We start from the raw sequence: 25327 nt of genomic DNA, 5'->3' as shown, positions 1-25327 counted from the left end.
GGGGTCTTAAAAGTCCATGAACTGTATTTGCTCAAATTTTTTTTAAAATTCACCCCTCAGACCTTGAAAATTTTAGCCTGAAAGCTGAAAGATTTAGAAAGTTAGAAGCAACTAGAAAAAAGGAACAACTATAGTAAAAGCTATTGCTGTCCTTGGGGTTCCAGCTATAATATGCTTTCCCCCATAGCATCAAGAATACTCTTGTTTTTATGGAATGCCTGGATAAATGAGCTTTCCGTAAAGCACCTTGGACATGGATAACTCAAGATAAATGTTAAACGTTAATACTGTTGTTTTCAGTTGTAGTTTCGCCCCAGCAAGGTTAGAGTCTCAAGGGCTTGTCAGCTGGAGGAGATGACAGAAGCCTGAGATGGGAACCCCACAGATAGATTTTCTTTCTCTCATGTGGAAATGAGGGCAGGGAATCCCCAGTTTCCAAAATATCCTAAAGAGAGCCTTCCATGGGGCATGGGAAAGAGGTGAGGACTGGGGTGAGAACAGGGCAGCACAATGTTGGATGGGGTGGGCCAGGGTGAGTCCCAGGGGACACACATCATTCTCCGCTACCTCCCCACTGACCCCACTGAGTTTCAGAGAGAAAGCTAATATGGCCTGGTGTTGTAGTACCTTTTCCACATGGACCACCGGAGTGCTGGCAAGCTGCCCTTGAATATGGAGCTGTGCTGTCAGGGAGGGGAGTAAGAGGTACTGGTGTTCCAGAACTGATGCAGAGGCAAGAGACCTGTGAGCAGATGGCTCTGGTCTTCTGCCATTCTCCTGGAATCTACAGTGTCTGAGAAGCTGGCTCCATGGCCCATCCCATGGGGGGAATAACTCACGTGCCCAATGGCAAGATGTGGCAGGAAGAGCCACAAGAGAAGCTTTGTCAAGTTTCTTCCCCTTGGCCTCCTCTCATGGATTTTACTATTGGATAAGGCAATGAGGCCCATAGTTGTCCAAGGGTGAAATATCAGTGCAGGGGGGTCATGGTGGGTATTGATAGTGCTGTGGCTGCTACGGCTGCAGAGAAAATGAGCTTCACGGTAGTAGGGAACAGCAGGAGGAGAAAAGCACAAGAGTAAATGAACAGTAAGCTTGCCTGTGTTTTGTAACTGAATCTGTGTTTCTGGCAGAGCCTACCTGGAGATGGAAATGTCTCTCTCACAGGACCAGATTCAGAAATACACAGACTGCCTCCAGTTGTATGTGAACAGCACAGTCAGAGAGCTGAGGAGACTCTTCCTTGTCCAGGACCTGGTGGATTCCTTAAAAGTATGATTTGCTGAACCATTTTGAATCCCATTGGAGAGGGGAGATTTTACAGAGCACAGCACTGTTTTCCTTAGTTTCCATGACGATAGTGCCTTGACAAAACATAGATGTGTGTTACTGTAAAGTATAAAGATTCTGCTCTTGTTCGCTCTCTTTTTTAACTAATAATTTTCTATACATTAGTGATTTAACATTACACATTGGAATTGAGGGATCCATGACATCAGAGTTATTAAAGATGTTGGGCCAGATCCTCAGCTGATGTAAACTGGCATAGCTCCACTGAAGTCAATGGAGCTTCTCTGAGTTACTCCCTCTAAGGAGCTGGTCCACAGAGCTCTTTGTTTTCCACCATACACTCCTCCTGCAAGGTACTCAGGACTCAGCTAGCAGTGCAGTCGCCCCTAGGCTCACTGGAACCCTACATGACACTGGGATGTATTATCCACCTCTTCCTTGCCCACCAACCCATCCCATCCCTCAACTATGTCATTTCCTGCTGCGAAGAATGTCCCTGTTACTGCTCAGCCGTAATGTTTATTTATTATCTGTTGCTTTAGGACTGTCCAAAAGCGTGTTAGGTGCCCCCTTGCCCCTCAGAACAAAGAGGGGACTGTCAAGAGTTTTACCCACAATTCCTGCCTCAAGAGGTTTACAATCTAAAGCATCAATCGTGCAATGTACCACGTGCAGGAAGACTCCTCTCCTCAGTGAGGCTTCACACAGGTGGAGGGGTCTGCCTATGCTGAGCTCATTGCTGGATCAGGTCCTAGATCAGGCAAAAATGCAACGAGAAGGATGAGAACTGCAGGGGGGATGGTAGTGGAAGGAAGGATGGGGTTATGTAAAAAAAAACAGTGGGATGGTTTACCTTTGCTCTGCACCCTTCCTAAAAATGTGCAGGGGGGGGGTTGCATTGGTTTTGAAAGTCTTGTGCTGATTATTTCAGTGATTGTCAGGAGATCTAATTATTTGTTTTTAATTTAGTTTGCAGTACTAATGTGGCTGCTGACTTACGTTGGAGCGCTCTTCAATGGCCTGACTCTTATGATCATGGGTAAAGATCATCATTTATTTTAAGATCTGTTTTTAAACGTGTATTAACCATGGCAATTTCTTGCTAGAAAAACCAGCGTTGTCCCCCACTTGTCTCACCTTTGAAATGAGCTTTCTCCACAGTTAGACAATTATCTTTGTTCCACTGCCTAATACATATTCATCTTTATTTCTTATTCTGTTGTCCCCTGATATCTATCAACCACTTGCTGTGCTTAGTGGCTTCTCAGCTGCTGGGTACATAGTGATATACATTTCACATTTGGAAGATTCGGGCAGGGTTCAGTTTTAATACAGCTTCTTGAATCATCTCTTGGGACCAGGTGACATCACGTGCTTTTGCCCTTTCTTTCAAGAGGAAAGTAGATAATGCATCTTGTTTTCTGTGAGTAACAGTCTCAACTGCAGAAATTTAACACTGTTCATTTTCCCCCCAGCTGTGGTCTCTATGTTTACTCTACCTGTTGTATATGACAAGTATCAGGTAAGTCAAAAGACTGTACAATAACTGTCATTCGGATTGGATGTGTAAATGGTCCTAGCTTTCCAAGGCCCTGGTGATCTTCAGATGTCTGTTTTTGCTTTTTATAGGCACAGATTGATCAATACTTGGGACTTGTGAGGACCCACATAAACACTGTCATGGCAAAGTGAGTTGAGCAGCAGATTTTTACAAGAAGCATGCCTTAGGTTCACTTGTGTCCTTAGGGCACGTCCATACATTGGGGATGGCATGGACGATTATGGCCCCACGGGGAGCAAAAGCAGGAATTCTGCCAAGGAGAGAATGTCCACCAGACCTTCTCAGTGCATAGGGGGAGTGTGCCCGAAGCTACCCAGTCCTTTATGGACAGCAACGTACTGCCACCTGCGGCCTAGTCCCATGCTGCAGACCAGTGGATATCAGGGAAGGAATCATGGCCCTACATCCTCCTTTCCACTCTCCTTCCCGTTAGGGGAGCTATGAAGGGAGCAGCCCTGGCACTCCCCTCAGTTCCTTACACAGGCTGGACAAGGAAGAAAATGCTCTTTGCTCCCTTTTCTCACTGCCCAGCCCCAAAAGGTCTGGAGGTAACATGGCCCTTGATACTCTGGGTTTATTTCACCCACTCTTTGTGAATATCACGACTCATAATGAGCTAACCTGATATTGACAGGGATGGTTGAGGTGCTTCTGCAGAACCCCTTGCTATGAGCACCACTGGATTCTGGGGATGTTAAAAATCTGGATCCAAATTTTGTATATTAACTGTATCTCTAATTTGTTACGGATGATAACATATGGTGGGAAATCAAAGGAACGGCAAATTCACTGAGCATATCCCGGGTATATATGAAGTGTTAGAACCCGACTGCTTACTCCTGTGCTCCTGGATACAAAGTCCAGCTCAGCCATGTGGGCAGGCTCTCTTACCCCCTCCTCATTTCTTTTCTGTGCAGGTTGTAGTTTAACCCACAGTCTAGCCCTCTTTGTTTGTAGTTGTTACACACACACCTTACCAAGGCACCAAGAATGAAGGCTAAAGCAAAGGTCACCTTCTAGCTAAGGAAAGTCACGATGCTATGGAATGGTTTTGATTAATTGCTATCTGACAGTGTAATCCCATTTTTTTACACCTAGGATACAGGCGAAAATCCCAGGCGCTAAGAGAAAGGCAGAGTAAAGCAGACATCAAGAATCCATCAGCAACAGTAGTGAATAATGGGGGAGTCTGGAGTGCAAACAGCTCTGCTCTTACACTTCATTGCAAATTTATTGTTCGTTTTTTTTTCTCAACATCATGTTCTTAGAACAGAAAACACAAAAGCAGCTCTTTTTCCTTGCTGCTTGTGTACTCTTAGAATACTTGCAATCACTTGTGTCAAGCACTGAAGTATAGTAAAGAGAAAAGTGTACTAGATGTGGTTTTTGTGTTGCTTATAAAGTGCATGATGGTGAGAGCCTAAATAATACTGATTTTTAAGTGTTTTTCTTCTATTGGCATTGCTTCTATAACTTTAATGTTACATGTGGCTAGGGCTTTCCTGCGTAGTGCACTGATGCAATAGTTAAAATTGCTTCTATGTCACTGGGTCACTGGTTGGGTTCATCTTTATTAACTATATAGAATTGTAGGCTAATGTTTTAGTGTTTTCCAGCACAAATGGAAAAACCAGTAATCAGTACTTATAGTAATCAGTTTTGTATAACTAAAAAACAAAACAAAAACCCAGTACTTTTATTGTAAGGGATTGATGGGCTGATTTACATGTATGGTAACTGGAGAGTTCCAGCTTGTTAAATTTATTACACTTTGTATTACATTCTCTGTAGCTCCTAATGGACTTACTTATGGACTCTGAATATTTGCACTTATGTACTTGAAACCGAATGCAGAAATAAATGTTACTAAACGTACAAAATTCTCCCTCTTGTTGCCATTGAGGTTACATAAGCATTTATAAAATCAGTACTCAATCTGCAAAAAGCACGAAGGGCTTGTTTGTTGGTCTCTGGGAGCTATTTATGCCTATTCCATCCAGTTTTGCCACTACAAAATTGTTCAATCCCAAAAGATTCTCTGTACTTAGTTCATTTAGCAGTTTCACATCCTGATGAGTAAAGAATGGAAATAAAGCAAACTTCCTAGTGCCAAAAGTTGTTTATTTTGTTGGTGTCATTACTACATTTCAGGCACATGTAACGGTCAATGAATTCTCTTGAAAATTGCCTGATTACCTACTTAAACATGGGTCAAATCAGACACAGCACAACTCAGAAAGCAGTCAGAATGACACTGGCCATTGTTCAGTTTCGCCATACCCAGTATTTTGATTGTTTTAGCCCACTTTATCCCTTGAAATCTGTGCTAAGCTGGAGAAGTCCATATCGATCACAGGTGCTGTGAGCCAAAATGAACGCTTGCTGCAGTTCAAAGCTGGTTTACAATGCCTTTTATAAACTGAAATTTAGTTTCTGAAAACCAATAGATTAAAGCAAATCCCTATTGGTTGGGGCTGGTTGAAAATTTTCCATGCCCATTGTTTTTTGACAAGAACTTGGAGGTTTGACAAAATGAAAATTTTCATGAGAAGTGTTTAATATCTGTGAAAAATTTTGATTTTTCATTTAAACCTGAAAACCAGAATCTTTTTGACCAAACATTTATAGGTTTTGGTTTTTAGCCTGCATCTGAAATTTTCTCCAGAAGATTTTTTCTACAGGGAAAATGGTGGGGAAAGGGGGGAATTTCTGACTAGCTCTAATGTTGGTGTCACTGGCGTATATATTTTCTCTCAGAAAATTAAGCTTCATATCACTATCCCTGAACCCCATGAATTACACTGGCTTCCCATTGCTTCTAGGAGCCATTCAAAGTGCTGGGTCTAATCACTGAGGCCTGGATTCAGCAAGATATTTAAGCATGTGTCTAACTTTAAGTCCTATTGATTTCAGTGGGGCTACTCACATGCTTAACATTAGGCGTGTGTTTAGACCCTGATTCAGCAAGATACTTAAAGTCAGATGTGGTTTCTAGGATTTAGCTTCTCTCTCCCTGTGCACCATGTCGAAGGTGGCTGAGATGCTGTTGCAGACAGCTCCTACATATGTTCATTTAGGAATGGAAGATGGTGCATTTTCAGCTCAGACTCTTCAGCTGTGAAATTCACTTTCTTTGCTGACCCACCAGAGGACAGAGTTACTGACCTTCAGAGAGTTATGCACACTGCAGCTTTTTGGTAAAACATTCGGTTGGATATGGGCCATCGCTAAGTTATCTGTGGTTTGTTCGGACAGTGCAGAGAAGATTATGCTTCATACTGTCCAAAATTCTGCTATATTTTAATCCATGTAACATGCTCATGTGCTGAGGTGATGGGCACCTTGATCAATCAGTCCATCAGCCCTCACAGAGAGAACACCAAGCACAACACATCATTCATGTTGATTTAGCCACTCCTTCAGCCACACACTGGCCAGGCTGTCAGTGGCACCGGACACCTGACCAGCATAGCGCACCACAGCCCAGAACCCCTGAATCCACCAGCCTCAGCCTCCCAAGTAGCTGGGATTACAGGCGTGCCCCACTGTGCCCAGTTTCGATGGGCACACAAAAAAAATACATTGTAGTGGAATCCTCGTAAAGAGATTTGGAATCAGGGGAAACATGGGGTTGAATGTTAATTGATACCACTCCTACCTTCATGACAGTCATAGGCTGTGTGCCTTTAAACTGCATATTCCTTTCTTTCTTGTCATATCGTCTATAAATCTATGGGCCAGGTTGTCAGCAGGTGAATGGGGGAGCTTCATGAATACAATGTGGTCAATTTACACCAGTGGAGCCACACTGCTTTATGCCAGCTGAAGATATGGCTCTTTATCCTTGGAATAGGCCACTTTAAAAGACCAATGAATTTTCTTCCAAAATTAAAAATATTTCTGATTCCCTGTCTCTTTCTGTACCCACAATATTCTTTTCTGTTACCTGCAAAATTTACTTGCCTCAAAGCTTTACTGATCTCTTTTACTCCTCCTCTTCTCTTCTAATATTAATCTAGTGAGATCAGGAATATAAAACACATTAGTTCAGGAAAGCCCCTGAATTGGGAGGGAATTAGCGTGCTGTACTGGTATGTTAACAGCTGGTCTATCCTCCTCCTTCTTCCCCTCCCACTTTCAGATGGTGTGGAACATACATTTCTAGCCCTGAAACTATCAGCCTTCAGGCCTAGTAGATCGAGTATGGCAAGTGCCCAGTGTAACTTCCAGTCCCCAGCAGCCTCTTTTCTCACCTCAGCTGTTTTTGATGTTTTATTTCCCCCACCACAGAAAAATGTTCTTTCAAGGAACTTACCTTTTAACGGCCTGTGGAGCACAGAAGCAATGGAGAATGATGCTGCAAGCTCCAACAGGACTGCTAAGACTGGCAGGTGTCCAGCTGTTGCCAGGCAAGTTCCATTTTGGCTAAGCAGAGGAGAGGTTCCCCTACTGAAGGGTCAGTAACAGGACTTGTCTCCACCATGCTGGAATGGGAGGAGAACAGCAAAGGCACTGAGTAGAAGCAATGAAGCACTCTAGTGGTTTCCGTTGATTTCTGCAGGATTTGTTAGTTGTTTTCACTGTTTAATACCCTTCCCGGGTTTCCCCTCCAACTTAAAGGGACCAGGAGGGGGGTCTGAGGACTGTATATGCGGATCCCATAAAAGTCCCAGAGAGAGTTGGTGTATTGAAATACTCTACACTAATCATTACAATATCATCATCCAAAGGCAGAGATCTCAGGTGCAGGTGGAGATTGTGCCAAGAGCTTTGTTCCACCAGTCAGAGTGGGGTAAGGCAGCTTCAGAGTGGCTGATGCTTCTTCATAAACCTCTTTGGAAAGGGATGGCAGATTATTCCTGTATGTGCTGAGGCTTGCTTGTTATTTCCCTGTTATCTGACTTTCCACTTCCGAGTCTTCAGCGTTTGAGCATGCTGTAAATGAAGCCTCACTTGGCATTTCTTCACGTATTGATGCCAGGACTCTTCTAGCCAGACAGCTACAAGAACCGGAGATTTAGCACCTTTGCTGGCTCGCAAACATGCCCATGAGATACCACATGTACTAATCAGTCACCTCTCATTCAGCAGCACAGACTTGCCTAACACCAACTGCTATCATTCTGAGCTAGATCACAACCCTCTGCAAGGGATAGTGTGTGAAACCTGGGAGAAATTGCAGTTTATCGGATTCATAATTGTTCCTCTCTTGTTCCAGGAGAAAGAGTTTTTTACTGCAGACCCCAGATGTGTGCAGCTCACTTCCTGCTGTACACCCACCTAAATCCACTGTCTAGCCATTGTTCTGTTCCTTCCTCATCCACCTGCGGGACTAGTTGCAGCTCCACATATGTCCCAAATCGATGATCTGGGCAGCCTTCATATGTTTGTGCAGAGGGAGTGAAGTGAGGTTACTCCCTGCCTGGCCATGTCCAGCCTAGTTGCTATGCCAATGCCACCTTCTATTGAGTCCTTAATCAACAGCATCTTGTTACAGCCAACTGATTTGCCTCCCTTTCTCCTATTGATTTCTTCCTGCTTATTTTCCAGTCTGCTCTCTTTTCCCATTACAGAACCAGAAATATTTGATGAACTGTCACTCTGCCCCTGCAAAAATACAAGCAAGATTTAGGGCAGGGGTAGGTAACCTATCCAAAGGCAGCACGTGAGCTGATTTTCAGTGGCACTCACACTCCCTGGGTCCTCACCACTGGTCTGGGGGGCTCTGCATTTTAATTTAATGTTAAATGAAGCTTCTTAAACATTTTTAAAACCTTATTTACTTTACATACAATAGTTTAGTTCTATATTATAGGCTTATAGAAAGAGACCTTCTAGAAATGTTAAAATGTATTACTGGCACGTGAAACCTTAAATGAGAGTGAATAAATGAAGACTTGGCACACCACTTCTGAAAGGTTGCCGACCCCTGATTTAGGGCATAACTTCTAAATATGCATCTGCAATAGCATGTGCATAGAAATCTGCACATGGCCTATCCACTGGAAGGTGTTTACATGCCCCTGAAAATCTAGCACAAGGCATGACCCATGAGTCTGGTAGAATTGCAGCATCTCAGATGCCACAGGATAAAGAGGAAAAATAGAGATGATACAATCAGATCCGCAGAGATGCCAAGGACCAAATTCATTCCTGGTCTCATTCCACTGATGGAGTGTTTAGAAAGACTTTCTAACAAAATCAAAGCAGTCCTGGGTTATACCGAATGGACCAAATTCAGAACTGGTTAATATCATTAAAACAGGTGCAGTTCCCGTGAGCCAAAGTCATTCTGCATTTGTGTAAATTGTCCATAGGGCCTCAGAGGGTTGGACAATAAGAATGTGATGTAACTCGTTCCAATGTGGCATTCAGGGAGAGTGCAACATGAGCATAACTGACATGCTAAGTGGATGGAAGAGGGCTACATAGCAGGAAAAGCATTTAACAACGTTATAATACAAACTAGCCCCTCCACACTTCATTGCACACGCTCCCGTTAGTTGCTTTTCCTGATGCAGTCTCCTTTCGGCCCCTGGGCTGGCAAGTCACACTCATTTCTCATACTCACTCGATACCAAACTGGTTCAATGTTACAACTTACACCTACCTCCTTATGACTGATTCTTTTCCAGTTCATGTCACTGTTTCAGTCGCAGAATCATTTGGTCTAATGGGCCTAACTCCCCTTTATATTATGGCCCACCTGCACCACTCTGGTAGTGTAAAAGGTCTGTAAAGTGGACAACAGACCTTTAGCACTGCCAGAGTGGTGTCACTGAGAATCAGGCCCCAAATATCTACAACTCTATAGATGTGACTGTAAAGAACGAGACATCTTCTCTTCTAGGTAGTGGAGGCAACTTTAACATCAGATCTCTTTACATAAAAAAATCTACGCTTGCCAAATTAGACAGTTGTTTCAGACCCAATTTAATTCTTGATTATTCCACAGATGCTAACTTGGAAGAAGCATGATATATGTGTAACCCTTCTGCCCCTCTGAGTTGGCAGCAACAAGGGCCGGGTTCAGTATCCAGGGGTTCCGTTTCAGTAACACAATGCATAACTGGCTCAAGCCCCCACCCAGTGACCTGAGACACTCACATACCACACTCCCCTGGGCGCCTCTAGGAGGCAATACTTCCCCTCTCGCAAGCACGGAGTCTGAGTGTAGCAAAATCTTTTTAATAAAGGGAGGAATCAATGCGGCATCCCATTGGAGAAACACCACAAACCGGGTTATAACACAAACCATAAACAAAAACCCATCTCCAAGTACGTTTGGCACTGTCCTTTTTCCCCTTAGGGTTTTAAGTCCAATCACCCCAAAGTCCAACAACCCAAAAGTCTCTGGTCAGTGCCACCCCAGAGTTCGAGAGTTTATCTGTAGAGGTCCCTCCCCCCAGCCTGGATAGAAAGGGGCACCTTACGTGGTCCGGGGCCAACTGCCCTGCCTCTCCATGGGTTCTGCTTCTGCCTTCTCCACGAACTGCTCCGCTTTACCAGCTGCTCCACTCTGCTCCTCCAGTCGTCCTCAGGAACTGCTCCACTCCACCAGCTGCTCTGCTCCATGAGCTGCTCTGCAAACTGCTCGGCTCTGCTCTGCTCTCTCTGTGGGCCGCTCCACCCGTCCCACAGCTACTCCACTCTGCTGCCACCAGCTGTCCCATGATCCGCTCCAGCCATCTCCGCAACTGCTCCACTCCACCAGCTGCTCTTCAGGCTCCCCCACTAGTTAGCACAGTACTCAGTGCTCTCAGCTCAGTTATTTCAGCTCTTTAGTGATTTCAACTCTTAGTGATCTCCGCTCTTAGTGGGGGAGCCCCAGTGCTAGTGCACCATTAGCCCAAAGTGAGCTTAGCTCAGTAACCTGTATTTAGATTTTTGAGGGAATAAAAATCCACTCTGACATTCCACAGTGGAGAGAGGAGGGGGCGGAATTGGTGCTTCTGGCTCCACAAGGAGACTGCACCACCAGGCACAGATACCTGTGGCCAGCCTCTCTCAATTCACTGGGTTTTGGAACCCATGTCCCTTGTCTAGCAAGTACCACCCAACTGAGGGTGAGTCATTTGTCACCAAGCAGTTCCACAGCTCAGCAGTCTGGGATAGGGTAGGCGTGCCTATGCAAATACACTCTCTGAAATTCTTTCCACCAGATGTCAGGATAGAGCTTATCCTGACTCTGCTTACATCTGTAATTGATAATGATGTTACACTGAACAATAAAATACCACCCAAGGCATAAAATAAACATAATTACAAAACAGTTGCCAGCAGAACAACAGTTTAATTTGTCTCTAATCAGCAAATTTAGAACATGTAAGTAGGCAGACTGCGGTGAGAGGTGGAACTGCAATACTAACAAAATGGCTGGAGCAAAGGGGTGTCACTTCTACCATCTCCCCGTTCGGTATCCGGCAGATGTAGCACTGTCAGGGCTGGAACATCTGCTCCTTCCTTCCCCTTCTTCCTCACATCCTGCAGAGTTTAGAAGCTCCTCCCCTGAAGCAACTGAGTTCAATGCACTAGTGAAAGTAAAAAAAATACGTACTTCAAAGGGTTTCAAAGAGCAGAGACCCCTCCTGACGCCATCCCTTAAGCATGGTCGCAGGTTCAGGGTCAGGTCTGGGGCTCAGTATTCACAGGTGCAGCCTTTTTCTCCCCTCCTGTCCTGGCCCTTCTGCACAGCCTCCTCTGTTTCCTCTATGCAGTTGAGGAGTGGGAAGGGCAGGGAGATGGGTCCATAGCCAAGACTGCCAGACCACTGCAAGGTGCAGAAGGCTTTCTCAACTACTACATGGTGAGTATCCCCCCCTCCACTCACCACCCGTCTAGAGTACCAGGCACCCTGCCACCACCACTGCCTTTCATTTTCAGCTTTTACAGATTGTCACCCTTTTTTAACATTTTTGAATAAATACCAATAAATTCCAGGGAAATTAAACAAACCAACTAACAAACAAAAGGCCTTAGCTATGTAATAATGTTGAAGTCTTTCTCCTTAACTTTTTATTGCCATGCTTTTAAAGCTTGGGGTGGATAGAGTATGTCCTGATGCAGCCTTAACTGGCACTAATGTAGTTTTGGTTTGTTATTTAGTCAATTTTTCATCTCTTGGGCTAGTACAGAGCAGTTATTAAATCCTCAAACAATTCACTAGCCCTATTTTAACCCACCTTTTAACTAATCTGTCATTATTCATTTATTTTTATGTCTCTAGCTAGATCACTACCACTATTTTCTTTTTGATTTGTATTGCTAATTAAGGACATAATTCAAAGCCAGCTAAAACCTCTTCACCCATTTTATTTCTTGCAAATTACCATTATTTAATCTTCCTCTTACATCATTAAAAAGAATAATGTGCATAAAGAGGCACATGAATGTTGGTTCTTAACACATGCATTACAATAATGAAGAACAGAGTTAGCATTAAGGTTGTAGGTAGAACCTTGATTCCAAATTTCAGCGCTTTTGATTATTTTTTTTAAAATTGCAATATTTAATGCTATTGTTTCAAATTAATGTATATGTATTTTCAACCTTAACAGTCTTAGAGTCTGGGTTTGGTCTGGGAATATACAGTTAAAGATGAGGCAAATACACAGTGGCTCATACATAGGCAAATATAAACAACCTAAGAGTATTGTCACTTCAGAAAGGAAGTTGTCCTCATATAATGCCAGCTCACTTGCCATAAAACAAACAGGTGGCCTCTTTGTTGTCAAATCTTATGTTATGGTAGATGATTACAGGAAACATATAGTTTTTTAATGTAGGATTTTCACAGCAACTGAATGCACCTAAATGTCTTTGAGGATCGGCACCTGAATGCCCACAGCTCCCATTGACTTCAGTAGGATGCTCAAGATCAGGTCCAGTGTGATTACCCCAGACACGGGAATAGCAGCATGGATAGCATGTGCTCAGTTCGTTTTAGTACGCAGCAGTTTGTCAGCATAATGCAATTTAAGATGCAAGCTGTCAAAGTACTGGAGATGAAAAATTATGCCATTCTCACTGAATGTCCTTCACTGGGTCAGATGTTGGCACTAACTGTGTCCAGTACTCACTCAGCAATGAGATGACAGCCATAAATCAATGAGTGAGCAAAGGCAAGAGGGTTATCTCTAGGGCAAAGGTTGTTCCATTTTCAATTATTCTTTTTTTATATAATTAAATATAATGCTGGTTATTTCTCCAGACCTCTATTACTCTTAGTCTGCACAGTGATGTCAACTCATGATTTTATTGGAAGTCTCATGATATTCGATGTTTTTCTTAAAGCCACAGCTCCTACAGGCATGTGATTACGTGAGAATCTCATCTTTCGTTTAAAAAGGTAAGTTTCTAGCCCATATGGTTGTGCAGAAAATTTTGAAAATGTGACCCAAAGGTAATGAAGGCATAAACATTAAAAGGCAAATAAAAAGATACAAAACGTATTATCTGATAAAAAAATTCTCATGATTTTAAGCCAATCTCATATTTTGAGATCTAACTCATAATTTTTGAAATTTTGGGGTTGGTGTTATTATTCTTTTGACTAGAAATTACCAAATATACCAGACAATACATAAAAATAATGTATGTGCTATTCCTTGATAAAAGCAGCAAAGAGTCCTGTGGCACCTTATAGACTAACAGACGTTTTGGAGCATGAGCTTTTGTGGGTGAATACCCACTTTGTCAGATGCATGCTCCAATACGTCTGCCACAGGACTCTTTGCTGCTTTTACAGATCCAGACTAACACGGCTACCCCTCTGATACTATTCCTTGATGTGTGCTATGGTTTGAGAAGGTGAGGATTAAGGACTCCAACTTATCTAGACTCATTGCATTAATTTTTCTTTGAATTGGACTTAATTTCAATACCCTGTCTCCAAATATGGCTCAGAGGAAGGCAAGAGACTCCAAGCAAACAGCTGGACTCCTGTGCAATCCTGATACAGAAGAATGAGGATCTGTACTTGCAATATTGAAATGTGTCCTCACTGAGAAACAGGAGTTAGGCAGTATGTATAGAAGCAGGCAGTGCAGATCTCTCATTGAATTTGCCCCTACAGGTATAAGACCTAGCAGCACAGTTCGCATGCCCTGTAGCCTAGGTCTGTTGTGTCTTCCACAGTTGGCATCGCAATCTGTATACCCTGTAGGTCTTTGTCGGAGCTGGCAGCAGTCTGTATCTCTGTCTATCCCATGGCAGCCGGGCAGAACTGTCTATATCCTCTGTAGGTCAGTTTGTCTGTCTCGGAGCTGGCAGCATAGTGTGTATGCTGGCTGGGTGGGTGAGTGAGTGTGTCAGATTCCCTATCCCAGGGCTAGCAGCACAGTCCGTGTAACGTGTAGGTCTTTCTGTCTGTCCCAGGGCAGGCGGCACAGTTGCCACGTAGGTCTGCCTTTCTATTTTAGGGATAGTGGCACAGTCTGTATAACCTGTTGGTCTGTCTGTGTGTCCCAGGGCTAGCAGCACAGTCTGTGTAACCTGTAGGTCTGTGTGTCCCAGGGCTAGCAATACAGTCTGTGTAACCTGTAGGTCTGTCTGTCTGTCCCAGGCTGGCGGCACAGTCCGTGTGACCTGTAGGTCTGTTTGTCTGTCCCAGGCTGGCGGCACAGTCCGTGTGACCTGTAGGTCTGTCGGTCTGTCCCAGGCTGTCGGCACAGTCCGTGTAACCTGTCGGTCGGTCTGTCTGTCTGTCCCAGGCTGGCGGCACTGTCCGTGTAACCTGTCGGTCGGTCTGTCGGTCTGTCCCAGGCTGGCGGCACAGTCCGTGTAACCTGTAGGTCTGTCGGTCTGTCCCAGGCTGGCGGCACAGTCCGTGTAACCTGTAGGTCTGTCGGTCTGTCCCAGGCTGGCGGCACAGTCTGTTTAACCTGTAGGTCTGTCGGTCTGTTCCAGGCTGGCGGCACAGTCTGTGTAACCTGTAGGTCTGTCTGTCTGTCCCAGGGCAGGCGGCACAGTTGCCACGTAGGTCTGCCTTTCTATTTTAGGGATAGTGGCACAGTCTGTATAACCTGTTGGTCTGTCTGTGTGTCCCAGGGCTAGCAGCACAGTCTGTGTAACCTGTAGGTCTGTGTGTCCCAGGGCTAGCAATACAGTCTGTGTAACCTGTAGGTCTGTCTGTCTGTCCCAGGGCTGGCGGCACAGTCTGTGTAACCTGTAGGTCTGTCTATCTGCCCATCTGTCCCAGAGCTGGCAGCACAGTCTGTTTAACCTGTAGGTCTGTCCATCTGTCTGTCTGTCTGTCCCAGAGCTGGCAGCACAGTCTGTGTAACCTGTAGGTCTGTCTGTCTGTCCCAGAGCTGGCAGCACAGTTTGTGTAACCTGTAGGACTGTCGGTCTGTCCCAGGCTGGCGGCACAGTCTGTGTAACCTGTAGGTCTGTCTGTCTGTCCCAGGCTGGCGGCACAGTCTGTGTAACCTGTAGGTCGGTCTGTCTGTCTGTCTGTCTGTCCCAGGGCTGGCAGCACAGTCTATGTAACCTGTAAGTCTGTCCGTCTGCCCCAGGCTGGCGGCACAATCTGTGTAACCTGTAAATCTGTCTGTCTGTCCCAGGGCTGGCAGCACAGTCTGTGTAACCTATAGGTCTGTCTGTCTGTCTGTCCCCAAGCTGGCAGCACAGTCTGTGTAACCTGTAGGTCTGTCTGTCTGTCTGTCCCAGGGCTGGCAGCACAGTCTGTGTGACCTGTCGGTCTGTCTGTCTGTCTGTCTGTCCCAAAGCTTGCAGCACAGTCTGTGTAACCTGTAGGTCTGTCTGTCTGACCCAGGGCTGGCAGCACAGTCTGTGTAACCTGTAGGTCTGTCTGTCTGTTCCAGGCTGGCGGCACAGTCTGTGTAACCTGTAGGTCCGTTTGTCTGTCCCAGAGCTGGCAGTACAGTCTGTGTAACCTGTAGGTCTGTCTGTCTGTCTGTCCCAGGCTGGCGGCACAGTCCGTGTGACCTGTCGGTCTTTCGGTCTGTCCCGGGGCTGGCGGCGCAGTCCGTGTGACCTGTCGGTCTGTCCCGGGGCTGGCGGCGCAGTCCGTGTGACCTGTCGGTCTGTCGGTCTGTCCCGGGGCTGGCGGCGCAGTCCGTGTGACCTGTCGGTCTGTCGGTCTGTCCCGGGGCTGGCGGCGCAGTCCGTGTGACCTGTCGGTCTGTCGGTCTGTCCCGGGGCTGGCGGCGCAGTCCGTGTGACCTGTCGGTCTGTCCCGGGGCTGGCGGCGCAGTCCGTGTGACCTGTCGGTCTGTCGGTCTGTCCCGGGGCTGGCGGCGCAGTCCGTGTGACCTGTCGGTCTGTCGGTCTGTCCCGGGGCTGGCGGCGCAGTCCGTGTGACCTGTCGGTCTGTCGGTCTGTCCCGGGGCTGGCGGCGCAGTCCGTGTGACCTGTAGGTCTGTCGGTCTGTCCCGGGGCTGGCGGCGCAGTCCGTGTGACCTGTAGGTCTGTCGGTCTGTCCCAGGCTGGCGGCACAGTCCGTGTGACCTGTCGGTCTGTCGGTCTGTCCCAGGCTGGCGGCACAGTCCGTGTGACCTGTCGGTCTGTCGGTCTGTCCCAGGGCTAGCGGCACAGTCCGTGTAACCTGTCGGTCTGTCGGTCTGTCCCAGGCTGGCGGCACAGTCCGTGTGACCTGTCGGTCTGTCGGTCTGTCCCGGGCTGGCGGCACAGTCCGTGTGACCTGTAGGTCTGTCGGTCTGTCCCGGGCTGGCGGCACAGTCCGTGTGACCTGTAGGTCTGTCGGTCTGTCCCGGGCTGGCGGCACAGTCCGTGTGACCTGTAGGTCTGTCTGTCTGTCCCAGGCTGGCGGCACAGTCCGTGTGACCTGTAGGTCTGTCGGTCTGTCCCAGGCTGGCGGCACAGTCCGTGTGACCTGTAGGTCTGTTTGTCTGTCCCAGGCTGGCGGCACAGTCCGTGTGACCTGTAGGTCTGTCGGTCTGTCCCAGGCTGGCGGCACAGTCCGTGTAACCTGTCGGTCGGTCTGTCTGTCTGTCCCAGGCTGGCGGCACTGTCCGTGTAACCTGTCGGTCGGTCTGTCGATCTGTCCCAGGCTGGCGGCACAGTCCGTGTAACCTGTAGGTCTGTCGGTCTGTCCCAGGCTGGCGGCACAGTCCGTGTAACCTGTAGGTCTGTCGGTCTGTCCCAGGCTGGCGGCACAGTCTGTTTAACCTGTAGGTCTGTCGGTCTGTTCCAGGCTGGCGGCACAGTCTGTGTAACCTGTAGGTCTGTCTGTCTGTCCCAGGGCAGGCGGCACAGTTGCCACGTAGGTCTGCCTTTCTATTTTAGGGATAGTGGCACAGTCTGTATAACCTGTTGGTCTGTCTGTGTGTCCCAGGGCTAGCAGCACAGTCTGTGTAACCTGTAGGTCTGTGTGTCCCAGGGCTAGCAATACAGTCTGTGTAACCTGTAGGTCTGTCTGTCTGTCCCAGGGCTGGCGGCACAGTCTGTGTAACCTGTAGGTCTGTCTATCTGCCCATCTGTCCCAGAGCTGGCAGCACAGTCTGTTTAACCTGTAGGTCTGTCCATCTGTCTGTCTGTCTGTCCCAGAGCTGGCAGCACAGTTTGTGTAACCTGTAGGTCTGTCTGTCTGTCCCAGAGCTGGCAGCACAGTCTGTGTAACCTGTAGGACTGTCGGTCTGTCCCAGGCTGGCGGCACAGTCTGTGTAACCTGTAGGTCTGTCTGTCTGTCCCAGGCTGGCGGCACAGTCTGTGTAACCTGTAGGTCGGTCTGTCTGTCTGTCTGTCTGTCCCAGGGCTGGCAGCACAGTCTATGTAACCTGTAAGTCTGTCCGTCTGCCCCAGGCTGGCGGCACAATCTGTGTAACCTGTAAATCTGTCTGTCTGTCCCAGGGCTGGCAGCACAGTCTGTGTAACCTGTAGGTCTGTCTGTCTGTCTGTCTGTTCCAGGGCTGGCAGCACAGTCTGTGTGACCTGTCGGTCTGTCTGTCTGTCTGTCTGTCCCAAAGCTTGCAGCACAGTCTGTGTAACCTGTAGGTCTGTCTGTCTGACCCAGGGCTGGCAGCACAGTCTGTGTAACCTGTAGGTCTGTCTGTCTGTTCCAGGCTGGCGGCACAATCTGTGTAACCTGTAGGTCTGTTTGTCTGTCCCAGAGCTGGCAGTACAGTCTGTGTAACCTGTAGGTCTGTCTGTCTGTCTGTCCCAGGCTGGCGGCACAGTCCGTGTGACCTGTCGGTCTGTCGGTCTGTCCCGGGGCTGGCGGCGCAGTCCGTGTGACCTGTCGGTCTGTCGGTCTGTCCCGGGGCTGGCGGCGCAGTCCGTGTGACCTGTCGGTCTGTCGGTCTGTCCCGGGGCTGGCGGCGCAGTCCGTGTGACCTGTCGGTCTGTCCGTCTGTCCCGGGGCTGGCGGCGCAGTCCGTGTGACCTGTCGGTCTGTCGGTCTGTCCCGGGGCTGGCGGCGCAGTCCGTGTGACCTGTCGGTCTGTCGGTCTGTCCCGGGGCTGGCGGCGCAGTCCGTGTGACCTGTCGGTCTGTCGGTCTGTCCCGGGGCTGGCGGCGCAGTCCGTGTGACCTGTCGGTCTGTCGGTCTGTCCCGGGGCTGGCGGCGCAGTCCGTGTGACCTGTCGGTCTGTCGGTCTGTCCCGGGGCTGGCGGCGCAGTCCGTGTGACCTGTCGGTCTGTCCCGGGGCTGGCGGCGCAGTCCGTGTGACCTGTAGGTCTGTCGGTCTGTCCCGGGGCTGGCGGCGCAGTCCGTGTGACCTGTAGGTCTGTCGGTCTGTCCCAGGCTGGCGGCACAGTCCGTGTGACCTGTAGGTCTGTCGGTCTGTCCCAGGCTGGCAGCACAGTCCGTGTGACCTGTCGGTCTGTCGGTCTGTCCCAGGGCTAGCGGCACAGTCCGTGTAACCTGTCGGTCTGTCGGTCTGTCCCAGGCTGGCGGCACAGTCCGTGTGACCTGTCGGTCTGTCGGTCTGTCCCGGGCTGGCGGCACAGTCCGTGTGACCTGTAGGTCTGTCGGTCTGTCCCGGGCTGGCGGCACAGTCCGTGTGACCTGTAGGTCTGTCGGTCTGTCCCGGGCTGGCGGCACAGTCCGTGTGACCTGTAGGTCTGTCGGTCTGTCCCGGGGTGGCGGCACAGTCCGTGTGACCTGTAGGTCTGTCTGTCTGTCCCGGGCTGGCGGCACAGTCCGTGTGACCTGTAGGTCTGTCGGTCTGTCCCAGGCTGGCGGCACAGTCCGTGTGACCTGTAGGTCTGTTTGTCTGTCCCAGGCTGGCGGCACAGTCCGTGTGACCTGTAGGTCTGTCGGTCTGTCCCAGGCTGGCGGCACAGTCCGTGTAACCTGTCGGTCGGTCTGTCTGTCTGTCCCAGGCTGGCGGCACTGTCCGTGTAACCTGTCGGTCGGTCTGTCGGTCTGTCCCAGGCTGGCGGCACAGTCCGTGTAACCTGTAGGTCTGTCGGTCTGTCCCAGGCTGGCGGCACAGTCCGTGTAACCTGTAGGTCTGTCGGTCTGTCCCAGGCTGGCGGCACAGTCTGTTTAACCTGTAGGTCTGTCGGTCTGTTCCAGGCTGGCGGCACAGTCTGTGTAACCTGTAGGTCTGTCTGTCTGTCCCAGGCTGGCGGCACAGTCTGTGTGAAGTGTAGGTTTGTCGGTCTGTCCCAGGCTGGCGGCACGGTCTGTGTGACCTGTCGGTCTGTCGGTCTGTCCCAGGCTGGTGGCACAGTCTGTTTAACCTGTAGGTCTGTCGGTCTGTTCCAGGCTGGCGGCACAGTCCGTGTAACCTGTAGGTCTGTCGGTCTGTCCCAGGCTGGCGGCACAGTCTGTTTAACCTGTAGGTCTGTCGGTCTGTTCCAGGCTGGCGGCACAGTCTGTGTAACCTGTAGGTCTGTCTGTCTCTCCCAGGCTGGCGGCACAGTCTGTGTAACCTGTAGGTCTGTCGGTCTGTTCCAGGCTGGCGGCACGGTCTGTGTAACCTGTCGGTCTGTCGGTCTGTCCCAGGCTGGCGGCACAGTCTGTGTAACCTGTAGGTCTGTCTGTCTGTCCCAGGCTGGCGGCACAGTCCGTGTGACCTGTAGGTCTGTCGGTCTGTCCCAGGCTGGCGGCACAGTCCGTGTAACCTGTCGGTCGGTCTGTCTGTCTGTCCCAGGCTGGCGGCACTGTCCGTGTAACCTGTCGGTCGGTCTGTCGGTCTGTCCCAGGCTGGCGGCACAGTCCGTGTAACCTGTAGGTCTGTCGGTCTGTCCCAGGCTGGCGGCACAGTCCGTGTAACCTGTAGGTCTGTCGGTCTGTCCCAGGCTGGCGGCACAGTCTGTTTAACCTGTAGGTCTGTCGGTCTGTTCCAGGCTGGCGGCACAGTCTGTGTAACCTGTAGGTCTGTCTGTCTGTCCCAGGCTGGCGGCACAGTCTGTGTGAACTGTAGGTTTGTCGGTCTGTCCCAGGCTGGCGGCACGGTCTGTGTGACCTGTAGGTCTGTCTGTCTGTCCCAGGCTGGCGGCACAGTCTGTGTGACCTGTCGGTCTGTCGGTCTGTCCCAGGCTGGCGGCACAGTCTGTTTAACCTGTAGGTCTGTCGGTCTGTTCCAGGCTGGCGGCACAGTCCGTGTAACCTGTCGGTCTGTCGGTCTGTCCCAGGCTGGCGGCACAGTCTGTTTAACCTGTAGGTCTGTCTGTCTGTCCCAGGCTGGCGGCACAGTCTGTGTGAACTGTAGGTCTGTCTGTCTGTCCCAGGCTGGCGGCACAGTCTGTGTGAACTGTAGGTTTGTCGGTCTGTCCCAGGCTGGCGGCACGGTCTGTGTAACCTGTCGGTCTGTCGGTCTGTCCCAGGCTGGCGGCACAGTCTGTGTGAACTGTAGGTCTGTCTGTCTGTCCCAGGCTGGCGGCACAGTCTGTGTGAACTGTAGGTTTGTCGGTCTGTCCCAGGCTGGCGGCACGGTCTGTGTAACCTGTCGGTCTGTCGGTCTGTCCCAGGCTGGCGGCACGGTCTGTGTAACCTGTCGGTCGGTCTGTCGGTCTGTCCCAGGTTGGCGGCACAGTCTGTGTGACCTGTCGGTCTGTCCCAGGGCTAGCGACACAGTCCGGCCAGCTCTGCTGTCTGCAGGCCCCGGCCCCAGGGGAGCCCCCAAGGCCGCTGTCCGGCCTCCGTTAGGGGCCGCCCGAGGGCTCGCAGCGTCCGGTTCCCCTGGCAACCGAGGGGCCTGCTTCGGGCGCGGCGGCGCGATGGAGACACCCTGCCCTGGCGCCCCGGCCCCTGCCCCGGCCGCGCTCGCTGCCCTGAGCCACCTGCACGGAGCGGGTGAGCGGCGCGGGGCCCAGGGGGTCGCTTGTGGAGGCCCCAGTAAGGCGCTGCCGGGGGCAGCATCGTGCCTGGGGGGGCGAACTCCGGGCTGGGCTTGGATCCTGGGTGGGGCCCCCGGCTGGGCGCGGCCGCGGGCTCGGCAGGGCTCCCGGGTGGAAGGACGGGGACACCGGGCTGGGCACGGCTCGGAGGGGGAGAGGATACCGGGCTGGGCACGGCTCTGTGGGGGAGGGGACGCCGGCCTGGGCACGGCTCGGAGGGGGAGGGGATACCGGGCTGGGCACGGCTCTGTGGGGGAGGGGACACCGGCTGGGCATGGCTCGGAGGGCTAGGGGATACCGGGCTGGGCACGGGTCTCTGGGGGAGGGGATACCGGGCTGGGCACGGCTCGGAGGAGGAGGGGACACCGGGCTGGGCACGGCTCTGTGGGGGAGGGGATACCGGGCTGGGCACGGGTCTGTGGGGGAGGGGACACCGGCCTGGGCATGGCTCTGTGGGGGAGGGGATACCGGGCTGGGCACGGCTCTGTGGGGGAGGGGATACCGGGCTGGGCATGGCTCGGAGGGGGAGGGGATACTGGGCTGGGCATGGCTCGGAGGGGGAGGGGATACCGGGCTGGGCACGGCTCGGAGGAGGAGGGGACACCGGGCTGGGCATGGCTCTGTGGGGGAGGGGATACCGGGCTGGGCACGGCTCTGTGGGGGAGGGGATACCGGGCTGGGCATGGCTCGGAGGAGGAGGGGACACCGGGCTGGGCATGGCTCGGAGGGGGAGGGGATACTGGGCTGGGCATGGCTCGGAGGGGGAGGGGATACCGGGCTGGCATGGCTCGGAGGGGGAGGGGACACCAGCTGGGCATGGCTCAGTCCTGTAGGGGCGAGGGAGGTGATACCTGGCTGGGCAGGGCTCCTGGGTGGACGGTGGGCTGGGCATGACTCTGTGGGGGAGAGGAAGGGGATACTGGGCTGGGCACGGCTCTTGGGGGGGGGGGCACCGGGCTGGTCATGGCCCCAGAGCAAAGGGTGGCTATATAATATTCAGATGTCATTTGCCCTCTCTCTGGTTCTGAAGGCCAAAGGGGTTAGTGACACTGGGATTTAAATTGCCCCCCTCTCCAGCCCCACTGTGGGATCCAGACCAAGAGCAGACCTGCTGCTAGGGAGAGCGTAGGGGAGTGGGATGAGGGTGAGTTGTTTCCCTGTCCAGCCCCACTGCCAGCTCGTTGGGGGGCAGGTTCCAGAGGCAGAACAGGGGATCAGCTCTTCAAGCATATGTCTTTTGCCTCCTGTGGATTGAGAGAGGTTAATTTGTCAGCTCACGGGGGTGAAACAATGGCTCATCCCACTGGGGGGTTCCCTTGCCCATCCAGATGGATTTTCGGGAAACTCCATGAGGATTCAACCCCCAACTGCCCCATTCCCATCCCACAGGTATTTCCACAGGAGGGTATGCCCTGGGCCAATGTTATTTACAGGACAGTCTTTGCAGAATTTTTTTCATGTGTATAAGTAGGAAAAGCTCCCATGGGAGGCATATAATTGGCTTGCTTTATATGTATTTTACACTGTATATTTGTTCATATATATCCATACTATATCAGGCATATTGAGACCCCTATCCAGGGGCGGCTCTAGACATTTCGTCGCCGCCCCAAGCACGGCGGCATGCTGTGGGGGGCGCTCTGCTGGTCGCCGGTCCCACGGCAGCAGACCCTCCGCAGGCACGCCTGCGGGAGGTCCACCAGAGCCGCCTGCCGCCCCGCGACATACCGCCCCAAGCACATGCTTAGTGTGCTGGGGCCTGGAGCTGCCCCTGCCCCTATCCTTCAATGAGTTTCCTGTATCATTACCACAATGAGCTCTGTACCCATGCAGAGCTCATTGTGGTATCAGGGCCTGATTTTGAAAATTGGTATTATTCAAATTAATCAGTTACACATTATTTTAGTTATATCTATATATAGTTATATCTAAAATATTATTTATGTCTGTCATTGCTATGGGCTGTCTTGTTCCTAATTGACCCAGGAGGTGTCTGTCTATTCATCTGACTGCCATATGCATATAAATCAGAGAACTAAATCCTTCGGAAATTAGCATTTTGTGGGGGTGGGTAATATGCGTAGACAATACATTTCTTTCATTGTCACATACACAGCCATCTGGTTTCTCTGTGGGACTCAGACTTTTTGACAAGCATATATTTAATGATCTGTTTAGGTCCCTAGATCCTCATGTTGTTCTGCTGCTTCTTATTTTTGCAAACCATTCTTATAAAATCTTCTTGAGCAGGTCATGTTTCCGCATGTGTAAATCCCCTGTACCTACACATAGCGTTAGCCCATTGGGAAAACCATACATGCTAAAGAATCCTTCTTTGACCTCTATTTCTGCTGATACATTAGAGAAGTGAACACATTTCACACACTGGGCAAATATTGCATTCAGGTGCTGAGACAGGTGGTGTGAGACAGATGCCTGTGGTCTCCTATGAGCTTCTACAATGAGCGCATGGCATCTGAAGGAAGAAGGCACTTTGACAAGCACTCAAAATACAGAATCCTTTTTGCCTTAAGAGTTTGGAAAGTCCTTGAACTGACGTGAGTGTTAATTTTGTTCAGGTGATATCTGACAAGAAGCTGTTTGTGGTGCTCCTGAAAGGCCTTGGAAAATAAATCTGCCATCTGAAAGCACATTTATCACTATATCTCTACCCCAGTATAATGTGACCCGATATAAGGTGGGTTCGCATACAAGGCGGTAAAGCTCTGACATGCTGCTCTGAGCAGTGTGTTAAGGGTGCTGGGCCAGGCCAGGGCCGAGGGGTTTGATACAGGACACAGGGTCTCCTCAACCCCAGGGTCTGGGGGGCAGGAGCTGTAGGAGGGCACCTTTGGGGTCCCTGCAGTCCCAGAGTGGCCCGGGGGATTAGCGGAGGGCCGGGAGCAGCCCGTTCTGCTTCTCTCGCCCTGGTCCCAGCTGTGTCACTCGGGAATCCCCCCTGCACTCACCTGCGGTGGGAAGCAGAGCGCCTTGGCTGGGAGGTGGCAGAGTGGAGCAGGCTGGGGAGGCATCGCTCCACTTCCCACCGCAGGTGAGTGTGGAGGGCGTCCTTTCCCCAACCTCCCCACACTTACCGGTGGCGGGAAGCGGAGCAACCCAGCCCCAGCCAGCTCCACTCCGCCAAGTCCCAGCCATGATGCTCCACTTCCCGCTGGGCAGGTGTGTGCAGGACCTTTCCCCAGCAGCCCCCAGCAACACAGCTGGGGCTGGGGCAAGGAAAGCGGAGTGGGGGGGAAGCATCCTTTCCCCAACCTCTCCGCACTCACCGGCAGTGGGAAGTGGAATGCCATGGCTGGGAGGTGGCGGAGGGGAGCGGGCTGGGGACGAGCTGCTCTGCTTCCCGCCGCTGCCAGTGAGTGCCTGTTGGGGCAGGGATGGGGGGTGGATAGGGGTCGGAGCAGTCAGGGGACAGGGGGGTTGGGTAGGGGGTGGGGTCCTGGAGGTGATTAGGGACGGGGGTCTCTGGATGAGACAGTCAGGGAACAAGGAACTGGGCGGCAGAGGGGAAGTAAATTTGATATAACACGGTCTCTCACCTATAACATGGTGAGATTTTTTGTCTCCTGAGGATCACGTTATATTGGGGTAGAGGTGTATATCTGTCACATGAAATAAAACCCACTCTCGATACTACAGAAAGGGCTAGAAGATAAAACACTAGGAAACTTCAGCAATTAGTAGTTTGCTGCTAAAGCCTTCATGTAAGGAGGTTTAGCAATAACTAAGAATGGAAGAAATTGATTCAGGATAAAAGATTAACCACTATCTAGGGAGAGGCATTGTTTGAGAATAGTGTAAGCAAGGAGGTATAACCACGAGTAATGGAATTAAATAGAACAAAGAAAAAAATAGACTGGATATTGGGGGGGGCGGGATTCTAAACACAAGTTTTATTAGCTTACAAGGGAAATATTGGCAGCCTTTTGTAGGATTCATTTTAAAATATGTTGTACAGGAGGGCTAGACAGCTCTGGTGGTTGATAACGGGCTAAGGAACATTTTTCCTTTAGGTTTCCAGTCAAATCTGTCTCTGGTTGATAGTGATGGAAAGTTGTTACTATCTGATACTTGTTTAGTGCCCTGTGTAACATGAATTGCTAGTCTTGGACTAGTTCCCTGTGGTAAAATGTCTGCGTCATAACATATTTACCACTGATAGCCTCAGCAGAGAGCTTAAGGACTGAA

General features: G+C 50.5%; 2 protein-coding genes across 10 annotated transcripts in view; both read left to right on the top strand.

The window, feature by feature from the left end:
• RTN1 (reticulon 1) overlaps nucleotides 1-4726 on the top strand; it is a 208357-nt gene extending 203631 nt beyond the window's left edge. For all 5 annotated transcript variants that reach the window (XM_030558492.1, XM_030558493.1, XM_030558497.1 and 2 more), the window contains 5 exons: nucleotides 1134-1272; nucleotides 2260-2329; nucleotides 2766-2812; nucleotides 2920-2978; nucleotides 3950-4726. In XM_030558492.1, coding sequence (XP_030414352.1) covers nucleotides 1134-1272; nucleotides 2260-2329; nucleotides 2766-2812; nucleotides 2920-2978; nucleotides 3950-3992 — 358 coding nt within the window. In that variant the 3' untranslated portion in view covers nucleotides 3993-4726. The remainder of the gene's footprint in view (nucleotides 1-1133; nucleotides 1273-2259; nucleotides 2330-2765; nucleotides 2813-2919; nucleotides 2979-3949) is intronic.
• A 16274-nt stretch (nucleotides 4727-21000) lies between these two features.
• Nucleotides 21001-25327, top strand: part of LOC115649683 (coiled-coil domain-containing protein 175-like) — a 66729-nt gene continuing 62402 nt past the window's right edge. For 4 of the 5 annotated variants that reach the window (XM_030558486.1, XM_030558484.1, XM_030558485.1 and 1 more), the window contains exon 1: nucleotides 21001-21077. In XM_030558486.1, coding sequence (XP_030414346.1) covers nucleotides 21002-21077 — 76 coding nt within the window. In that variant the 5' untranslated portion in view covers nucleotide 21001. Of the gene's footprint in view, nucleotides 21078-23593; nucleotides 23680-25327 lie in introns of those variants that run through there. The other variant, XM_030558487.1, reaches the window with a different exon arrangement.

This window comes from Gopherus evgoodei, chromosome 4, assembly GCF_007399415.2.
Source record: "Gopherus evgoodei ecotype Sinaloan lineage chromosome 4, rGopEvg1_v1.p, whole genome shotgun sequence".
NCBI lineage: Eukaryota > Metazoa > Chordata > Testudines > Testudinidae > Gopherus > Gopherus evgoodei.
This window is presented reverse-complemented; position numbering and strand designations above follow the sequence as displayed.